This window comes from Pituophis catenifer, unplaced genomic scaffold (genome assembly GCF_029215685.1).
Source record: "Pituophis catenifer annectens isolate HBS135680 unplaced genomic scaffold, rPitCat1.0.hap2 SCAF_2, whole genome shotgun sequence".
NCBI lineage: Eukaryota > Metazoa > Chordata > Lepidosauria > Squamata > Colubridae > Pituophis > Pituophis catenifer.
In genome coordinates, this window is record NW_027256882.1 from 260,243,981 (window position 1) to 260,264,673 (window position 20,693).

A 20,693-nucleotide genomic window follows, 5' to 3' on the forward strand; every position below is an offset into this window, starting at 1 on the left:
CCCTTTCAAGGATTAAGCCTCTCTAAGCCATTGCCTAATAACAAGAAATTATATTTATTCTGTATCTATATGGTGTTTTCTTCCCGCGATCTCGAGCTTTTTCTTCGGCGGAACTATGCTGCACCGTTTCCGCGCTGCGACCGGAGTGTTTAAAGAAAGGAACTGAATGGGAGAAGAGGCGGTGTTTGGTTGGGTTGTTGCCGGTTCTTTCAGGGAAGGGTCGGTGGGTTTACTTTGCTCGTCTCCTCGTTTTTCCAAACAGCTTTTTTGACGCAGGCTTGGTGAATCCCTCCGGTTCCGAGTTTTTTTTTTTTTTAACTCTGTCAGCGGAGAAACGCTGTGAGTGCAAAATGCTTTTCTTTTAAAATTGCTGCTGCTGCTCCAGGAAAGGGAACCTTCCCTATTCAGACATGATAGAGGCTGGCTTTTCTTCGACTGTAGCAGTCTTTGGTCAAAGTTTTTGGTCTCGTGTTTTGTGTTACAAATACAATTATTGTTTTCCGTTTCTGAAGTTCACCTTGCAGCCCTCTGTCCGATTGTCATGTCTTTATCTCTCTAATCAATCATACTTTGAGATTACTGGCAATAACTGGTTATATAGTCTTTATTTTTTGCGTTATCTTTTACAAACGTATCTGAATAAATAGATGTGTCAAAAAACGTATTACACATTAAGTTACATAAATTCCAAGGATATACTTGTAAAAAGTATTTTTCCCCCTATGTACACAGTAAAGGTTTAGGGACAACAGCTTAAAAACATAGCTGAAATTTATGATTATTCACAAGTTGGTCCCTTTGATAGTGAATTAAATCAAATATCCAAGATGTGTAAGAATAGTGATGTTAACCTACATGGATCAGAATGTATTTAGAAAGTAAGGAAATGGGCTGATTTCCCACAGAAGGAATAGAAAAAGGATGTGGAAGTGCCTTGGAATAGAGGGAAAAGAATTAACAGATTTGCAGAATTCTAAATGAAAGGATATGAAAGCTGATGGTGAACTTTGTGGCCTCTATTAAGTCTTAGCTGGATGTTTTCCATGTAGCAAATATACACTAAACTGTTTTTCAGAATTGAGGGGAACACAGTTACATAAATTTAGTCTGAACAGTATTCAGGGATGTGATTATATTAGCTTTATATCATTTCATGTATGCATTGTGTGTGAATATGTGCATCTGTGTGGCTATTTGTACAATGTTTTAAAATCTTTTAATTAGATTGTGATAATTATTTTTGTTACTTAACTAGGAAAACATTGACTCAAAGAAATGGATGATGAACCTGAAAGAACCAAACGGTGGGAAGGGGGTTATGAAAGAACATGGTAAGTTTGCTTTTTCAGCACTTAAGTTTCCCTCCATTTTTTAAAAAAATGTGGCATCCTGCTGTAAGTACAGTACAGAATTCTTACTCTTTTTGTTTCTTTTGTTTCTAGGGAAGTTCTTAAAGAAGATGAATCTGGATCATTAAAAGCGTCTATAGAAGATATTCTCTTTAAGGCCAAGAGGAAAAGGTAAGCATTTATTGAGTATGGTGTATAATACACTATATTGATATAATTTTACAAGAAATGTGTAAATTTAAAGGTAGTTAATTCCATTCCAATTGGATGTGGAATATTCAGCTCTCCCTTGTTTGAAGTTATATTCAGTCAGATAAATGAAATATAGCACTGTTAGTGCTTTATTTTAAAATTCCAAAATATGCCTTAGTAATATTTGTTTATTTATTTAAATATTTTACTCCATTGTTCAGCTGAAAACACTAAGAGTGATTTTAAAATTAAGCAGGTAGGATATTTAATGCTAATATTAAATAAGTTGTCAAAAAAGAAAAGAGAGATTTGGACTGAGAAGGTAAAAATGGAATTCAAGCAAACTTTATAGATAGCATTATCATATAACAACCAGTTAAAATGACATGCTAATATTAGTTAACATAAATATTTGTGATTTGTTTAACAATTGTGACTCAAAAGCCAGTTGAATGTGATAGGATTTATATTTCAGTAAACACAAAACTATACCTGTAATGTGATGTTCTTAAGATAAGATAGATAAAATAACTTTTATTGTCATTTTTTTGTGAGCACACTGGCACATTAAAAATAAAATTCTGTTGCCTGCTCTCAAGAGAAAGTATATATCTACCTAAACACATACATAATACACATATATACATGGTACATATGTATTAATCACTGTCCATTTTGAATACATAGTTGAAAAAGGAAACCTGTGAGTTCATAAGGTTGATGCTATATGTTCTTGATTTCATTATAATTAAAAATTAAGGTACAATTTGTTTATACATTTTTTAATGTAAATATAGTAGTACAAATAATGGAACATAGCCTGATACAGTTATTTAATTTGTTTTTAGTATCATAAACGTTTAACTATTCATGTAAATTGTGTAATTAATTTTTTCTGCAAATTAATTTTATAGATTTCTAGATACTGCTTTAATTATCAACATTTATTTTTAACAGTTTCTAATTTTGCTGTTCATTTGGTTTAGAATTCCAGTTCATTAAACCTTGTGTCTTTTCCTAGAATAGGAGGCTTCTCTCACAGTAATTAATATGCTAGACACCATATGACTAGATATGAAATGGGTCTGGCCTTGAAGACTACTCAGAAGCTATAACTAGTTCAGAATGCAGTGGTGTGAGTAGGTATGGGTGCACATCACTACAGCAATGTAATGTTATGTCATGAGATGCACTATTTTACCAGTATTCTTCAAGGAGCTTCTGGTCTTTCATAAAGCCCTTCATAGTACTTGGGCTGGATATTTGCAGGATTGCTTCTCCAGTTGTATCTATCTACCTGATGAGGTTTGGAAAGCTTGGTATCCTTGGTCCAATCACTTAAACAATGGCACTTTATAGGACCCAGGGGACATGCCTTCTCGGTTGCCATGTGTATCCTATAAAACAGTATAGCTTCTGAGATCTATGTGACCCTCACCTTGCTGACCTTTAGGAAAGAATATGTGCTGTGAATTACTTTTATACTGTATAATGTTCTAAGCACCATAAATGTAATATATCTGATTTGTTCCTCGGGTACGGCTATTTTTTTATTGTTTTAATCCTTTGTAAATTGCTCAGAATCATCAATGAGTAGGCAGCCTAAAAATAAAAAAAACATAATTCAAATAAGCACTTAAAAAAAAAGCCAGTAACTAAAACCTTAGGGCAGAATATGGTTGTTAGTATGTTAGGAGATGCAATTTCCCCATATGCCTTAAGTACAGCTTCAAAGTGAAATGGACACTCTGTTAGGAGAAGGATAGGAAAAGAAAGCTCTGTACTAATGATACCAGGAGAGAGTTTTATTAATTTCTGGTTCTAGGATATGACGGCTGCCAGCAAATAGGCCTATTTTCTTATTAGTATTTAAGTATTTAATTCACTCCTTGCCAAGTTATTCTCATTAGACCGACAGATTTTATTCTGTCAAAATGCTTCATACAACTAGGTGTTATCCCACATAAGGCTTTTTAGATCATACACTGCTTTGAATTGGAGCTGGTAGCCTGTGCAGTAATTTCAGAAGCATTATCCTACCATGAGACAATTAACCCTGTAGGAGTCTTGTCATGATATTTTGGACCAGTTGTAGGTTCCTGTTAATATCTAAAGGACACATAGAATGTGTTACAGGAATCCTGATGGGTAATGATCAATGCATGAATTACATGGATTATACCTTTTAGAAAATGTACAAAATGAAATATACAAACAGTTTACCTACAGATTATGAACATTACAACAATTATTTCTTATTTTATAGAACTTTTGAACATCATGGACAAGTTCGACTTGGGATGGTACACTTTCATTTTCTCATTTTGCTTCAAATAAAATTGCTTAAATTAGACTTAGGTATTAAATGAAGTAGGACAAAGTGGATGACAGCTTCATGCCTGGGTTTCAGTGTGGGAGGATCAGTGATTAAGGTACCAGGCTAGAAATCATGAGACTGAGTTCTAGTGCTGCCTTAGGCATGAAAGTCAGATGGATCACTTTGGGACAGTAACTCTCTCAGCTCAATCCACGTCACAGGGTTGTTGTGGGAAAATAGGAGGAGGAAGGAGTACTAGGTATGTTCGCCACCTTATTTATAAAAAATAAAGGCAAGATAATAAATAAATAAATAAATAAATATATTATAAATCTATCTTTAATTGTGGTAAGTAATAAATTACTTGGACTAGTTCAAGTATATTTTATAATGCTTCAGGCAAAGAGATTAGGGTGAAGCCTCAAAAAAAATCTGATACCTGCAGTCTCTACACTTATGTATACTTTTATTTCAGTGGATCTTAAACAAGTTTATGTACGTTTGCAATTTGTAATTCTACATTAAAGGAATTATAGATCTTTTTTTTGAAAACTAGAATATAAAAAACTTTGTCATTTTAGGTTAAGTTGTATATAAAGGTAATTAATGCTGTTTTTGAATACATTAATATAATATTCACTTTATGGTTTTTTTAATTTTATAGATGCGTCACCTGTATGTAGTAGTAGATGGATCAAGAACAATGGAAGATCAAGATTTAAAACCTAATAGATTAACGTGTACCTTAAAGGTGATTATTTTTGAAATAATTCAAAAGTGCTCCAAATCTGTATAGCAAATATAATGTGGGATTTGTATAGGAGACCCAAATTCTTATTGTTGACCATAGACCAGTGATCATTTCTTAATTTAATGACCTTGCACAATTATTCTAATAGAAGATGGTAGGAAATGACAAAATATAATTGGAAAAGTTAAATATATAAATATAGTACTTTGTTCACTATTATTTTTCCCATTCTGCATATATAAGAGTCTTATATTAAAGTATTTACATTGTAGCAGTTTTCCATTATGTGAGTTATCAGCATGCATTAACCTGCTTTGTTTCAGTGAATTAGCATGCAATTTAATCCCAAACACATTAGCAACCTCTGATTTCATTGGGAATTAATCCCTAGAAAATGTGTTCCAGAGTGCAGGTAATTACAAATTCATCAGTTCAATTTCAAGTCCTGCTAAACTCAACAAGTGTCATAGTCAAAAGATGTACATACTGTAGATTCCACTTACAACTATTTTTAACCAAATATGTGGACTGCAGAACTGGAATCATCATTTTTGAAAAGAAGCTGACCTTGAAGTGTGCTTATTTATATAAATATAATGATCAGATTTCACAGTATTTTTTGCTATTAACTCCTAGATATACTTTTAAACCACTATAGTTTAGAAATTAGTTTAATTTCTAATTAGTCTAATTAGAAATCATTACAAATGAAGAACATTTTTCTAAAAAGATGCAAAGAATTCAATACATTTGTCCAATATAAAATAGTATTTGATATATTGTTTTAATGTTTCTCATTCTGTAGCTACTGGAATATTTTGTTGAAGAATATTTTGATCAAAATCCTATAAGCCAGGTATGTGCACTGTTGAAAGCAATAAAGTTTCACAGTTGTTGCTTAAACTTCAACTGTTTAAATATACAATTTCTCTTGTAATGTTGATGGTAGTAATAAGTTATTTTGAAGTTTGAAGCCCTGGAAAAAGATTCTAGTGTCTAAGCAATATATATGTTGTAGAAAAATAGGATTAAAAACCACTAGCATAAATTTCAATTCTGTCCTAGGAAAAATCAAAGCTCCAGTGCATATTAATCCTGTACTAACACTCTTATTGAGTAAGGCAGCATGAAATAAATAATGGAAGATAAAGGATTATATAGAATTTGAAATTATGTAGGGCAGGATGCTGCATGCATAGAGCAGCCATTCCTGTAATTAACTTTTTCCCTTAATGTTCGGTAAAGTGGTAGTGATTAGTTAACCATGTGGAGTTGGGGAAGCAAGCATACTTCCTTTTTTTCCAGTTGTCGCAAGTGGATTCTTGGCGTGGTTCAGAATGAGTAAAGCCAGTTTGGTTCTGCAATCTACATAAATGTAATTAATCCTTGTTTGTTTTCCTGGATTATAGACAAATAGTGCATGATAATCCTGAAGCTCTAACTTTTAAAACTGTGATTTCCTTCGCTCCTGGGCTTCCGATTTCATCAGACAGCATCTATCAAGCCTGCTTTGTAGCTAAATAAATTAGAAACTTAAAAAAAAAAAGTTGGGACGGGAGAGCAATGATTCCTAGCATTCTGAAATCTGCATTATCAGATTCCATGGTTTTACAGCACAATTAAGCAATAAATAACTCCTTTATGGAACTTAATTAAGATGCAGACTACAAAATATTTCCTAAAGCATTTTGCTCCAGTAAATATTTTGCAATAATTTAATTTAATTTAATTTAATTTAATTAATTCAATTTATATGCTGCCCCTCTCTGAAGACTCAGGGCGGCTGATAACTGTTTTGACTAAGTTTTTCTCAGCAAAATCTGGTAATACAAGAGAAGCAATAGTGTTTGTATGTGGAGCTATCCTACTCTGTCTATTATGTAAATATAGCCATACATTGCTCAATGAATCCTTTTAACGGCAAACAAATTTCTTGCAGATTGGCATCGTTGTAACTAAGAGTAAAAGAGCTGAAAAACTGACTGAACTTTCAGGTACTGATTCTCGTTTCCTCAGTTCTTATTTCTTCCTGAAATGGCCATTGTTTTTGATACAAGTAATATATATGTATTTGATTTTGTAAACATGTACATTAAAATGCATTTTTAATTTCCTAAAGGCAGAGAGAGTAACAGCCAAATACATCTCCTAAGGGAGTATTTTCCATAGCCTGGGAGTGAGTTAGGACACTAATATGTGATGACAGGTTAATTTCTTTTCATAGGGAATCCAAGGAAACATATAACGGCTCTAAAAAAAGCTGTAGATATGACCTGCCTAGGAGAGCCTTCGCTATATAATGCCTTAAATTTAGCCACCCAAACATTAAAGTAAGTATATGTTGGAAACATAAGTGATTTTTAAAATTTTTATTTTACAATGGCGGTAAACGATTACACTAATTAAAAGAGCAAAAAATTGAAATGGCAATTTAATAAATGTTGAGTCTGAATACGTATTTTTGTCTCATGCTCTGGTCCTTTTCTTGTCTTGCTTTCAGTGTAAAATCATAATTTCTTGTTAAATCTGAATAAATATATGCCTTGCCTGCATGCCAAACTGGCTGCCTTAATTTGTTCTTGTTCCTCCAATCATTTTGAAATATAAGTATCTTAGAATGGCTTTTCTAATCCTGTTTCCTCTAGCTCTGTTGTATTTCAACATACAGAAATCCTGGTAACTTTTGTTGCTGGAAGGTGTGTAGTCTTGCACGATTATTGAAATAAGTTAAGACTGTGTTAGAATAATAGCTTTATCAAATTGGGTCTTGTTATTAATGATTTTGGAAAATTGTAAAGTCTTGATTTTTTTTTCATTTGTGTTTTTTATCTTTTATTACTATCAAAGTAAACTTTGCATTTGTATATAGCCACATTTTTTCAAACTAGATATATGTATAACTTCGTCTATCTGTATCAGAAACTTGGGTTTGCTTCTTTTAATAAGAAAGGATTTAATAAAACCTTATTCATCTGTTTGCAATTGAAAGTTCAAACAGACTTCACATATTCAATATAATCACAAATACATTTGGAACTTGTTCTTGTAACTATTAGAAGTGAATATTTTATTGTCTTTAGGCACATGCCAGGACATACAAGCCGAGAAGTTTTAGTAATACTCAGCAGCCTAACAACATGTGATCCCTCAAATATATATGATCTAATAAAGGTACAGAATTTATTCTGTTTTATTATTTAATTGTCATACTGGCCAGTTTGATAATTAAATAGTTAATTGGGGTGTTCTGAAATATTGGAAGTTTCTTTCCTTTTATAATTTTCTATTCTGATGGTGTATGTGTTTTTTTATTTGTCTTTTTTTCATCCAAAGTCCTTAAAATCGGCTAAGATCAGAGTGTCTGTTATTGGTCTTTCTGCTGAAGTTCGAGTATGCACTGTGCTTGCCAGAGAAACTGGTGGTATGTATATTTATATACATAAAATGAATTCATAAATATGAATATGGATTTTTACCAAAGAAAATGATCATCATTTTATAGAAAGTTTATATATATATATATTTAAAGTTCTCTATTTTTCCTGACCATGCAATATAAAGAATTTTTATTTGTAACCATTCTCTTAATATATCTTTAATATGCTTCTGGTTGTGTTCAATAACCAATTCAACATAAAATGTTGAATTCTTTGTTCCCCGGAAAACATTCACAATACCAGTTCCCCCTTTCTGTCGTGCATTTGAAGCATGGCTGAGAAATGGTTGTGGACGACACTAAACATGTAATGAGTCTCTGACAACTGCAGGGTGATAGTGGAAGGAAGTTGGTGATGTGATTTTAAAAGAGTTATTTCCTTTCATTTTAGAGGGAAATTCTGGACTTGTTCTGGTTTAAATTATGTTAGCTATTTTAATGTTTATACTCCAGAGTTCTTTTTAAAAGTGTATTCTGCTTCAAAATGATAAAAAACATGCTACAAAGCGGGTTTATTGCTGCCTAGAGAGACAGAGGACACAACAGCAACAGCATGATGGGAAGTGTGTTCAGTGTAGCTGCAAGGAACTTAAAATATATATATTTCAAACAATTGCCTTGCAGCAAATTTTAGATTATTATTATTATTATTATTTTAATTTGATTTATATGCCGCCCTTCTCCGAAGACTCAGGGCGGCTTACAATGTGCTCAGCAATAGCCTTCATCCTTTTGTATATTTATACAAAGTCAGCTTATTGCCCCCACAAACTGGGTCCTCATTTCACCTACCTTAGAAAGGATGGAAGGCTGAGTCAACCTTGAGCCTTGGCGAGATTCGAACCCTGCAGTAATTGCAGGCAGCTGGTCTTAATAACCAGCTTAATAACAGGGTGCCTTAAACCCCTGTACTACCAAGGCTCTTTTTTGATGTATTATGTATCTTTTTGATTATTGATGTATTTTCTATTTTAATCATCATCATCTTCATTTAACGGGGTGGAGTCTGAGCAACTGAATGGACCTAGCGGAGTGTTTTAATAACCAGATGCCCTTCCTGTCGCCAATGCGGAGTTTTGTTCAGCAGATATATTCTCAGTGTGCCCAGAGAGAGAAATATCTGCCTCTACCGAGAATCGAACTCACAGCCTCCTGATTGTGAGGCAAGAGCTCCACCTCTAGGCCACCGCACCACTCCTATTTTCCATTTAATAACACAAGAAAATAAATTAGGAGCATATGGTAACTTTAATAAAGTAAAAAAGAAGGTGAAACTTTCTTAGTATTTCATATAAATTGTGTATCTGACAATCAGAATTGACCAGATCTTTCAGACTCTTCAGTTGCAATAGAATTTGATCTAAGTATTTTATTCAAAATTAAATTATTAAAATTGTTACATTGTAATAGGTGCAATCAATGTAATCAACGCTTCACTAATATTTTTTTTAATCAGCCTTACAAAAATTCAAAGTTAAGGGCATAATTGGTTTCACTATTCCTGCTATGTATTGTTCTCTATGTATTGGCTAAACTGGGCTTCCCATCCCCTGGTCCATGGCCTGGTACCAGGCCGTGGCCTGTTGGGAACTGGGCAAAGGAAGTGGTGGGTGAACACGTGAAGCTCCATTTGGGCATGTGTGGGATTATGTTGTGCCCCAAACCATCCCTCCCTGCTACTGCCACCGCTGGGCCACAGAGCTTGAAAGCTTGGGGATTGCTGGGCTAGACCAAAAGAGAAAACAGTACCTTTCCTTTTTAGAGAACTTCTTTACTTGCAGAGTCATTTTTTAAGTCTGCAGGACACTTCTCACTCCTCCAATCAGGCAATCAGGCAGGTAGCTTTTGATACATATGCTGGTAGTGGTTGCAACTTCCATTGTATTATTTCTGTATGGCAGGAACTTACCATGTTATTTTAGACGAAAGCCATTATAAGGAACTCCTGATGCATCATGTCAGTCCACCACCAGCCAGTTCTAGTTCTGAAAGTTCTCTTATTCGAATGGGTAAGAATTCTGCTCCTTTTAAGAGTTCAGTATTGAACACACAGCATTTCTGTAAATGTTCTATGCCATTCTGTTTATTCCATTGTTTTAACATGAGAAATGCAGGTCATATGGACACCAGAGGTAAAATTCCACCAAGTCTTTTTTTGTCTCTAGGTTCAGCATGCAATGTCTTAATAGCAGTGGTGGTTTCAAATTTTTTTACCAGCGGTTCTGTGGGTGTGGCTTGGTGGGCGTGGCATGGCTTGGTGGGTGTGGCATGGTGGGCCTGGCAGGGGAAGGATACTGTAAAAACTCCATTCCCTCCCCAATCCAGGGGAAGGATACTTCAAAATCCCCATTTCCTCCCGATCAGCTGGGACTCGGGAGGCAGAGAATAGATGGGGGCGGGGCCAGTCAGAGGTGGTATTTACCGGTTCTCCGAACTACTCAAAATTTTCGCTACCGGTTCTCCAGAACTGGTCAGAACCTACTGAAACCCACCTCTGCTTAATAGTAGCTTGTTTTACCATATGTAATGTGTAATCATGTGCACCAAAGGTAGTCCTTTTGATAAGAAACAGCTGTACTGAAAGAAGCTGCATGCTGCTGTTCATTGAGAATTTGCACAGATTGGAACATTTTTTGATATTATGTCCTGTATCTTGCCTGAATGCAAATTTGGACAACATCAAACTTTTTAAGTATCTTTTTTTCTTACATAGGCTTTCCTCAGCACACAATTGCACTAATGGCTGACCAAGATGCAAAACCATCTTTTAGCATGGCGTAAGTAATATGTGATTACGTATTAGATATTGCATTTCATAAGGGCACAATCTTAAGGTATGTCAGATCATCCAGTAGCTTGTGATACATTTTCTACATCTTCTCTGTAAATGTAGGCAAACTCCATCTTGCTTTTTCACCCACGAGAAATAGGGGATGATGTATTGAAAACTGCAAATACATTTTTGATGCAATCCTTTTCTGCATATTTTAAAATTTTAATCAAAATTAGCTTTCACCAACACCTTCTTTTGTTCATTCTAAAAGTATTAATCAACTTATCTTTTTAGATGTACTAATTGCCAATAATTTCGTTGCTATTTTGCAAGTGAAAATAATCCTGATATATTTTTAGCATTTTATCCATTGCAGGACACTAACATTTTCCCTATAAAATGTAGTATAATTGCTGGAAAAATACATTATAAAATAGAAACATTTAATAGTCATGATTTCTTTGATGTATGGCAATTTCTGTAAGTATTACTTTATTACTTGTACAAGCTTAACATATCTTCCTTTAATTTTGTTCAAATAATTCAAGCACAAGTATTCAGGAAACAATATGTTTCTATACAGGCATCTGGAAAATAGCAATGATCCAGGCCTTACACTAGGAGGATATTTCTGTCCCCAGTGTAGAGCCAAATATTGTGAGCTCCCTGTGGAATGCAAAGTGTGTGGTGAGTATCAGGGCATTTATACTTGTCTATCATAAATAGTATATTCTTCTTTGTTGTTCTTATAGTTAAAAACAAGGAGGGATAAAAGCTTGTTCCCACAAAGTAGTTACAGCATTTCTACTATGGTTAAATGACACTTCCTCCATCTTTCATAAATGATCTATATCTCAGTTGCTTCAATTTTTTTTTTTATTTTTTTTTAATTTGATTTATATGCCGCCCTTCTCCGGAGACTCAGAGCGGCTTACAATGCGCTAAGCAATAGCCTTCATACTTTTATATATTTATACAAAGGCAGCTTATTGCCCCCACAACTGGGTCCTCAATTTACCTACCTTAGAAAGGATGGAAGGCTGAGTCAACCGTGAGCCTGGTGAGATTCGAACCTGCAGTAATTGCAGGCAGCTGGTGTTAATAACAGGGTGATTTAGACCACTGTACTACCAAGGCTCAATTGGGTTACATTCCCTAGAAAATTGTACCTTTAAACTGTTACATGGGTCCCAAGTGGCTGCTATTATTATGACTTACTTAGCAATTTAAAAATCCAACTCAAATATAGTTAATCTCCTGGAGTCTGAACAATGGTTAAAGATTTGTTGCAATTTAAGGTAGAAGGAATTTGTTTATGGAATGAATACAAAATAGTTTCAAGTAAGATGTAATTTGAAGTACTACTATTTCTACAAGAACTTAACAATGTAGAGCTGATTAAAGTTTCCTCCTGTACTTAAGATTGTGGTTGTTTATCTGATGCTCCATTAATGAGTATCTATTAATGCTTAAAGCATACCTAGTTTATTAATCTTTTGCAGTTTAGCGCATTGCTAGATTTGAATACAAGTATGTTTTGAGATAACGGAATGGACATTTATAGTTTTGGAATTATAATTTTATTGTCCTGTTTTTTATGGCCTGAGTTGAGATTATGACTTAATTGTAATTTACATCTCTGTGTAAGTATTTTAAGTAATACTTTAAAATTGTTGCTGGTCTATTAAAAAGATAGGTTTACTAGAATGGGAAGTCCACGTGCACTTGTTTCTGTTATGTTTCATTAGAAACTTAATTCCATTCCTGTGTGCAGGACATTCCTAGTTGATAACACCTGAATGAATGAATTCCACAATGCACTAGGACTGAAATTAGACTCAACTATAAATCATGATAATTAATCACAGATGTTGGATTGGATGTGGCTGTTCTGTTAGGACTAGACTTCCGTATACATATGCTCATTATCATACTTTTACTTCAACCCTTTTAGGCAATTAGAATAAGCTTATTCATTTTCAATGTTACATGGCTAAAAATAAACTTGAATTTTTTATATACTGGACATACTATTTTGGAATGAGGAATAGAGGTTTGAAAATCAAAGAATCTATTTATGCAGGGCTTACACTAGTGTCTGCACCACATTTGGCTCGATCTTACCATCACCTATTTCCTTTGGATGCCTTTGAGGAAGTTCCAGTGGAGCAGTATAGGGGGGAAAGGTATGTAAAAATTACTTAGGATTGTCAATCCAAAATTCCAGGAGTGTTATTTTTTGGCTAAATGGTATATCCTTTAATGTTTCTAGTTAAGTGTTTGACTAGTCCCTTGTCTAAAATACAACATATTCACTACTAAGTAAATATTTCCAAATTATTTTTTTCAGTTTATGAAAAGATTTCTTTTGATTCTTCATTTATTACTTAATGTTTCTAGAGTAATTTAAGGTTTGAGGCAGAGTTCCAACTTTTTGGTACACAAAGAAGAGCCTTTTCCTACCTTCATCTCAGGCAGTTGAATCCTATTCCTTGGACAGTGTGAATCCCTAAAGAAAACGTGGTTAAAGGTTTCTTTATGGAAACCATTTTATTCTGTTTATTTATTTTAAATAAAGGGATTATATGGCATTTACAATGGCACCACCAATATTCTTCTAATTCTGGTAATAAATTGGAAGAAAAAGATTAATACCCATTTCCTAATAGAACTTTGCAAATATTTTTTAAACAGGTATTGTCAGGGATGCCAGGGAGAAATCAGAGATCAACATGTAAGTATTTATTAACTTCAAATTGTAAACAATTTCATATTTTATGTCAATCCAAATAAGAAACATCCTCAAATACTGTATTTTTCGCACTATAGGACACACTTCCTCCTTCCAAAAAAGTGGGTGGAAATGTCTGTGCATCTTATAGAGCAAATATTGCGGGGGGGAGGAGGTTGGTGTGGCGGCAGCATTCGCCGCTGTCTGTTACTGCTGCCGCCGTTCACCACTGCTGGGGAACCCTGGAGCCTTTGCTGCCGAGCAGCTGATTGGCGGTTGGATTGGCCTCCCAGAATACTGCCAATCAGCTGTTCTAGGCGGTGGGGATTGCGATCGGTGGTGAACGGCAGCGGTGGTGAATGGCAGCAATCGGCAACGGCAGTGATAGGTGACAGCAATCACCACCACCTAGAACAGCTGATCGGCGGTATTCCAGGAGACTGATCCATCTGCCAATCAGCTGCTCAGCAGTGAAGACTCCAGCATTCCCCGCCAGTGGCAGCAACTCAGCTCAGCTGACCAATGGTGGGCGCAACGGAGCGGAGCCCTGACGAGCCACATGCTGGGGCTGCAATAACATGCTGAAGCTGACCAGGCTGTTTGCTGTTTGTTGCAAGGACGTTAGCCAGATGAATACCGAATGGATGCTGGGAGGCAGATTTTTTTTCTTGTTTTCCTCCTCTAAAGTTAATGTACGTCTTATAGTCTGGTGCGTTTTATAGTGTAAAAAATATGGTATATATCACATTAGATTTTGGGCCTTGAAAATAATTATTTTCAATCTTGACATCAGAATATGCCAGCTTTCATTGCAACGTAATAACACTTTTGCTTATATCATTTGCTTAGCAAAATTTTAAAAAGCATATGATGTCATTACTAACTTATTAACAATACGATGATGTGCTAAGATGTAACTTGTAACTTTCATTTCCCCCCTCAGGTCTACATTTGTAAAGTCTGCCATAGTACATTTTGTGTTGAATGTGATCTTTTTGCTCATGATACCTTGCACTGCTGTCCAGGTTGCATTCACAGCCATCCTGGTCCTCCCTGCATTTGATGCCTCTGATTAAATATTACTTCTTGTACATTCCTCTGAGCAGAGAATCCTCACCAGTTATTGAACATCGTCAATAGATTAAGTTAAAGAGAAAGATAAGATGAGTCAGCTGGAGGCGTATCTAAATATGAATCTGCGCACCCATTCTATGATATATTTAATGGAGACATAATTCTCTGTGTTACATGTATTTGTTTTTGCTAATGTTCTTTAGTAATAATATGGAATAATGTGCCAAATATATCTTGAAAGTATTAAACTGGACGTGTGCACTTAAAATATGAATCTTATTTATATATTGCTTTTCTTAAATATAATTTCTGAAATTATAAAGGATATATCTGACACTTAATTGGAAATAGTTCATGGCATTTATTTTTATGTACCTATGTATTATGTCTGTGGGGCACAGTGGCTCAGTGGCTAAGACGCTGAGCTTGTCGATCAGAAGGTCGGCAGTTCAGCAGTTCAAATCCCTAGCACCACATAATGGAGGGAGCTCCTGTTAGTTGTCCTAGCTTCTGCCAACCTAGCAGTTCAAAAGCAGGTAAAAAATGCAAGTAGAAAAATAGGGACCACTTTGGTGAGAAGGTAACAGCACTCTGTGCGCCTTCAGCGTTTAGTCATGCTGGCCACATGACCATGGAGACGTCTTCGGACAGTGCTGGCTCCTCGGGTTAGAAACGAAGATGAGCACCATCCCCTAGAGCCAGAAACGACTAGCATATATTATTATTATTATTATTATTATCATCATCATCATCATTATTATTATTATTATTATTATTATTATTATTATTATTATTATTATTAATTCAATTTGTATGCCGCCCCTCTCCGAAGACTCAGGGTGGCTGAGGGGGAGCCTTTACCTTTATATTCTGAATGTTCTGAATTTACAGAACATGAAGCTTCTTTTCTGTGATAGCCCCCTGTGTATCTTAGCTTCCTTTGTCCATTCCGTTAAGGGTAGGGAAAAATTGAGATTGATTCCAGATAATTAGTTTTCTTCCATGTCAATAATTTTAAAGTACTTTGTATTTTGCTGTGACATTGTTTACAATTTAAAGATGAAAATTTACAAATGTCCAACTCTTCTGTAGCTTCCACAGGCAGAAGAGAAAGCTGCTCTCCATAAGCACAAGATCTATTTAAAGTAATTTTTCTATGCAGAATCTTTTATTAGAGATGTGATTGTAATTAGTGAGATTGGGAATATAATTTTAAAAATTACTCTTAAATCTGTTAACAAGTTCTGCTAATATCTAGAGTAAAGGTTGACTCTCCAATGACATCCAAAGCAACTCATTATGATACTAAAATGATGACATGTGATTATGTAATTATTATGTATAATGTGAACTCAAGGTCAATGTATTTAATAATCCTGCCTCTTATTTTCCCCACAGCAACTCTGTTGGGCTGAGAGAAAGTGACTGGCCCTAAGGCAGGTCTAGAACTCATAGTCTCCTAGTTTCTAAGGCAGCATCTTAATCACTACACCAAACCTGGCTCTCATGGAAATTATGTATTTATATATTTACATCAAACATCTGGCTTATGTATGTAAATTGGGGCAGTTGCATTATTACATTTCTGCAAATGTGTATTAATTTGCTCCTCCACCTGCAGACGCTTGTTGCTTTGTTTCAGTCATACCTTTAGCTATAGTTTTAGCAGCAAAGCAGATGATTATTTGCAGAAATGTGTCCTCTTAATTTTTTATTGTAATTTATCTAATCATATGTTCTGTATATAAAAAATAAAACTTAAATATGTTTTCTTTTCATTTGGCATAGCCTAGTAACTGTTAAAATCCTGGCTTTTGTTTTCAGAGTATATAAATAGTTTTCAGCTCCAGTGATTTAGCAATAAATAAATAAATAAATCAAGCAGGATATTATCGTTGATGCTCTCAATAGATGTTGGGAGAGTTTCCCAGGACTTAATGAAGGCCATTCACCAGAATGACCAGACTGTTTTTATCCCATGCCCTGGGCTGAATCCCAACTGAAAAGGATCTAGATTAGGGTTTTTGAAACAGCGCTCCAAGGAACTTGGGGTTTCACAAAGACTTAAATGGATTCCACAGATATAAGCGAAGGAAAACCCGTTTCCAAGAAACGAAGAATAAAAAACAAAGAACACTCCTATCCACCTCAGTGCTACTCTTCCCTTCTCACTTGCCTCAGCACTGGCTTTTGGGAATGCTCTATGCAGGAGACAACCAGCTGCCTTTCCCACACCATATGTATCCATGCAAAACTTGATTTCCTGCCTGCCACCAAATGACACATTCTGACACATTCCTAGCTGCACAAGAGCAATTGCAGGGAGTCCTTCCATCTGTCTTCACTTTCCACATTGGAAACACTACAGTCTTTGTGTCTGAGTCTGTAAGTCCCCAAGAGGTCTACTTGATTATTTTATTTGACATTTTGTGCACACCTATTTAGGTGTAAGGCTTATTGAGCTGTGTGGGTACTATAATGAGATTTACAAAGACAAGAGGAAGATGGGTGCTATTGTGGCTTCAGCTAGATATTCACATCCCATTAATCCCCATCCTAAATATATGCCCCTAAGGTATACAGTGGGGCAAAAAAGTATTTAGTCAGCCACCAATTGTGCAAGTTCTCCCACTTAAAAAGATGAGAGAGGCCTGTAATTGTCATCATAGGTAGACCTCAACTAAGACAAAATAAGAAAACAAATCGAGACAATCACATTGTTTGATTTGGAAAGAATTTATTTGCAAATTATGGTGGAAAATAAGTGGTCACCTACAAACAAGATTTCTGGCTCTCACAGACCTGTAACTTCTTTAAGAGGCTCCTCTGTCCTCTACTCATTACCTGTATTAATGGCACCTGTTTGAACTTGTTATCAGTATAAAAGACACCTGTCCACAACCTCAAACAGTCACACTCCAAACTCCACTATGGTGAAGACCAAAGAGCTGTTGAAGGACACCAGAAAAAAATTGTAGACCTGCACCAGGCTGGGAAGACTGAATCTGCAATAGGCAAGCAACTTGGTGTGAAGAAATCAACTGTGGAAGCAATAATTAGAAAATGGAAGACATACAAGACCACTGATAATCTCCCTCGATCTGGGGCTCCATGCAAGATCTCACCCCATGGGGTCAAAATGATCACAAGAACGGTGAGCAAAAATCCCAGAACCACACAGGGGGACCTAGTGAATGACCTGCAGAGAGCTGGGACCAACGTAACAAAGGCTACCATCAGTAACTATGCCGCCAGGGACTCAGATCCTGCAGTCCCAGACGTGTCCCCCTGCTTAAGCCAGTACATGTCCGGGCCCATCTGAAGTTTGCTAGAGAGCATTTGGATGATCCAAAAGAGGATTGGGAGAATGTCATATGGTCAGATGAAACCAAAGTAGAAGTGTTTGGTAGAAACATAACTTGTCGTGTTTGGAGGAGAGAGAATGCTGCGTTGCATCCAAAGAACACCATACCTACTGTGAAGCATGGGGGTGGCAACGTCATGCTTTGGGGCTGTTTCTTTGCAAAGGGACCAGATCCGTGTACAGGAAAGAACGAATGGGGCCATGTATCGTGAGATTTTGAGTGCAAACCTCCTTCCATCAGCAAGGGCATTGAAGATGAAACGTGGCTGGGTCTTTCAGCATGACAATGATCCCAAACACACTGCACCGGCAACTAAGGAGTGGCTTCGTAAGAAGCATTTCAAGGTCCTGGAGTGGCCTAGCCAGTCTCCAGATCTCAACCCCATAGAAAACCTTTGGAGGGAGTTGAAAGTCCGTGTTGCCCAGCGACAGCCCCAAAATATCACTGCTCTAGAGGAGATCTGCATGGAGGAATGGGCCAACATACCAGCAACAGTGTGTGCCAACCTTGTGAAAGCTTACAGAAAACGTTTGACCTCTGTCATTGCCAACAAAGGATATATAACAAAGTATTGAGATGAACTTTTGATATTGACCAAATACTTATTTTCCACCATAATTTGAAAATAAATTCTTTCCAAATCAGACAATGTGATTGTCTGGATTTGTTTTCTCATTTTGTCTCTCATAGTTGAAGTCTACCTATGATGTCAATTACAGGCCTCTCTCATCTTTTTAAGGGGGAGAACTTGCAGAATTGGTGGCTGACTAAATACTTTTTTGCCCCACTGTATGTATATATTTATATTTATTTTGTTTTTCTATTATGTCTAATATCTATTTAAAAAGAACATTTTTTTCAATTATAGATAATTGGCTACCAGACTGGCATAATATCAGATAGTATACAAAAAGGTGAAAGTAAAAGAAAAAAAATTCCAGGGTCGCTAATATTGCTGCTTCTGGCACATTTTCAGAAACTAAATTTGATTGATTTTATTAGCATTTCTTTTTTCAGAATTTATGAATGTCTTGAGTATAGCTTTTTTTTAAACCCAAAATTGCTAGTCAAGCATTGAAATATGTGATATTTTTGTAAGACCATCTATATGCAGCAATAAAAAATAAATCTAGAAATAGGCTAAATCTAGATTACATTATTGTTCCTTACCTTCAACTTTTATCCAAGAAAAGCAATTACATTGTAATCATTGAAACTAAGTTATTTGCTTAAAACATTAACACACACCCTGATAACTGAAACTCAACTTTTATTTTTGTTTTTGGCATGTACAATAAACAGTTTACTTTTCATTTTATTAGCAAATTTGTATCATCAACACTATAACTTTTAATCGGGGTTCCAGGAATTTTTTTAACAAGTTCCGTGGCTTGGGAAAATGTGAAAACAGAGGAGTTTTCCTGTTGATTTAGATAATCAATATCATCTAAGAATCTCTGTATTCCCATCCCGCCCAGCAATAAAATCATTTTGCTACAGAAACTGCTCTGCCCTTGTTTCGCTTTCCACAGATATATTTCTCAATTGAGGAAAGTCCATTTTTCTTACTTCCTCTTTCCTGTAAAGGAAGAGTTTTCTTTTGGTTTGAGGGCTGAGAGAACCTTTTTTCCCTGAAGCAACTCATTTCAATTGTCTGTGAATCAGGACCTGGAAACAGGTAAGTTCCAATTCTAAACTATCAGTAAAGGAAGATATTCCTTTATCTTTCCTTATCCTTCCTAAAGTTTCAACTTTAATTGAGCTGATGAACTGTGAGTTTTACAAGACTCTGCAGTTCAAATTCAAAGGGAAAGAGGCGATGTTAATTTGAAGTGTTTCCTGTAGATATCAAGAAATAGTGAACACTGCCTGCATTGTTGAGAATAAAAGTTTCTTTTAATGCCAGAATCATGATTTTATTAGTACCACAGCAAGGACCCCAAAGATTGTTATAATGTCTTATTTGAATTCAGACCCTATTCATTTCCAAGCCATTTACACAAATTTGAATTGCAAGTGACATTTCATCTTCACACATAAGAAAATGTCCTAGAAATTTGTTTTTGCATTGAACAAGTAACAAGAAGAAATTGTGAGAGAACATGCATAAATATTGTGTGCACAAAATCTACCTCTATATCAGTGTAAGCTCTTTTAAAAAGATATTTCATTGATTTTTTTTAGGTTTTTAATGTTTTTTCTGCTATAGCTACATTGCTCGGACATACTAGACTCACTAGAAAAATGTGGCACAGGAGTTTTAATATGTTTTTTTCTAATAGCTCAAAAAGTGGGAAAAGGGAGAGGAGGAAGTAACTTGTAAATACTTTTTAGCAGAAACTGACTTCAGATTAATAATTGACATCCTGCCTAAGATTTTGTTTCTACTGTCTGGCAGAGGAACCCGAGAACCACCAAGTGAATGCTCATAATATGCCGGGATAAGCAAAATCTTGAGCAATTTCCTGGCTTTGGATGAGTTTGTAAAGTCTGTGAATGAATCCTGTTCCTTTCCTCTTAAACTGGTAGCCTCAGGTACTGAGGATGGATACAAGTAGGAGGGTAGATGCTCTTTTGATATTACTTGGAAACTGTCCTTCATGCCTGTAATCTATCCTCCAGGATAATCCTGAACACAGTTTTAACGTGCTTTTCAAAAATGGCTAAATCTGTTTCCAAAAATGACCCAGCTGTCACATTGCAAC

The 20,693-nt window shown here is 35.5% G+C and overlaps 1 protein-coding gene across 3 annotated transcripts; it reads left to right on the forward strand.

Annotated features, from left to right (window-relative positions):
* Window positions 1–224: 224 nt before the first annotated feature.
* GTF2H2 (general transcription factor IIH subunit 2) lies at window positions 225–16,401 on the forward strand. Of its 3 annotated transcripts, XM_070935806.1 has the most exons (16): window positions 225–339; window positions 1,256–1,331; window positions 1,443–1,520; window positions 3,808–3,844; window positions 4,523–4,609; window positions 5,415–5,465; window positions 6,549–6,603; window positions 6,834–6,939; window positions 7,690–7,780; window positions 7,943–8,030; window positions 9,947–10,054; window positions 10,759–10,822; window positions 11,402–11,505; window positions 12,902–13,004; window positions 13,513–13,552; window positions 14,493–16,401. In XM_070935806.1, the coding sequence occupies exons 2-16, from the start codon at window positions 1,276–1,278 to the stop codon at window positions 14,610–14,612; spliced, it is 1,188 nt and encodes a 395-aa protein (XP_070791907.1). In that variant the 5' UTR covers window positions 225–339; window positions 1,256–1,275; the 3' UTR covers window positions 14,613–16,401. The 3 variants fall into 3 exon arrangements, with proteins under 3 accessions (XP_070791907.1, XP_070791908.1, XP_070791909.1); XM_070935807.1 differs by lacking the exon at window positions 12,902–13,004; XM_070935808.1 differs by lacking the exon at window positions 9,947–10,054.
* Window positions 16,402–20,693: the final 4,292 nt, after the last annotated feature.

Excerpts from the sequence above, each read along its gene's own strand:
- GTF2H2 (XM_070935806.1), top strand. The coding sequence starts at position 1,276 with ATGGATGATGAACCTGAAAGAACCAAACGGTGGGAAGGGGGTTATGAA. Across the intron at positions 10,055-10,758 it reads AAGTTCTCTTATTCGAATGG|GCTTTCCTCAGCACACAATT; the intron begins GTAAGAATTCTG and ends TTTCTTACATAG. Across the intron at positions 10,823-11,401 it reads AAACCATCTTTTAGCATGGC|GCATCTGGAAAATAGCAATG; the intron begins GTAAGTAATATG and ends GTTTCTATACAG.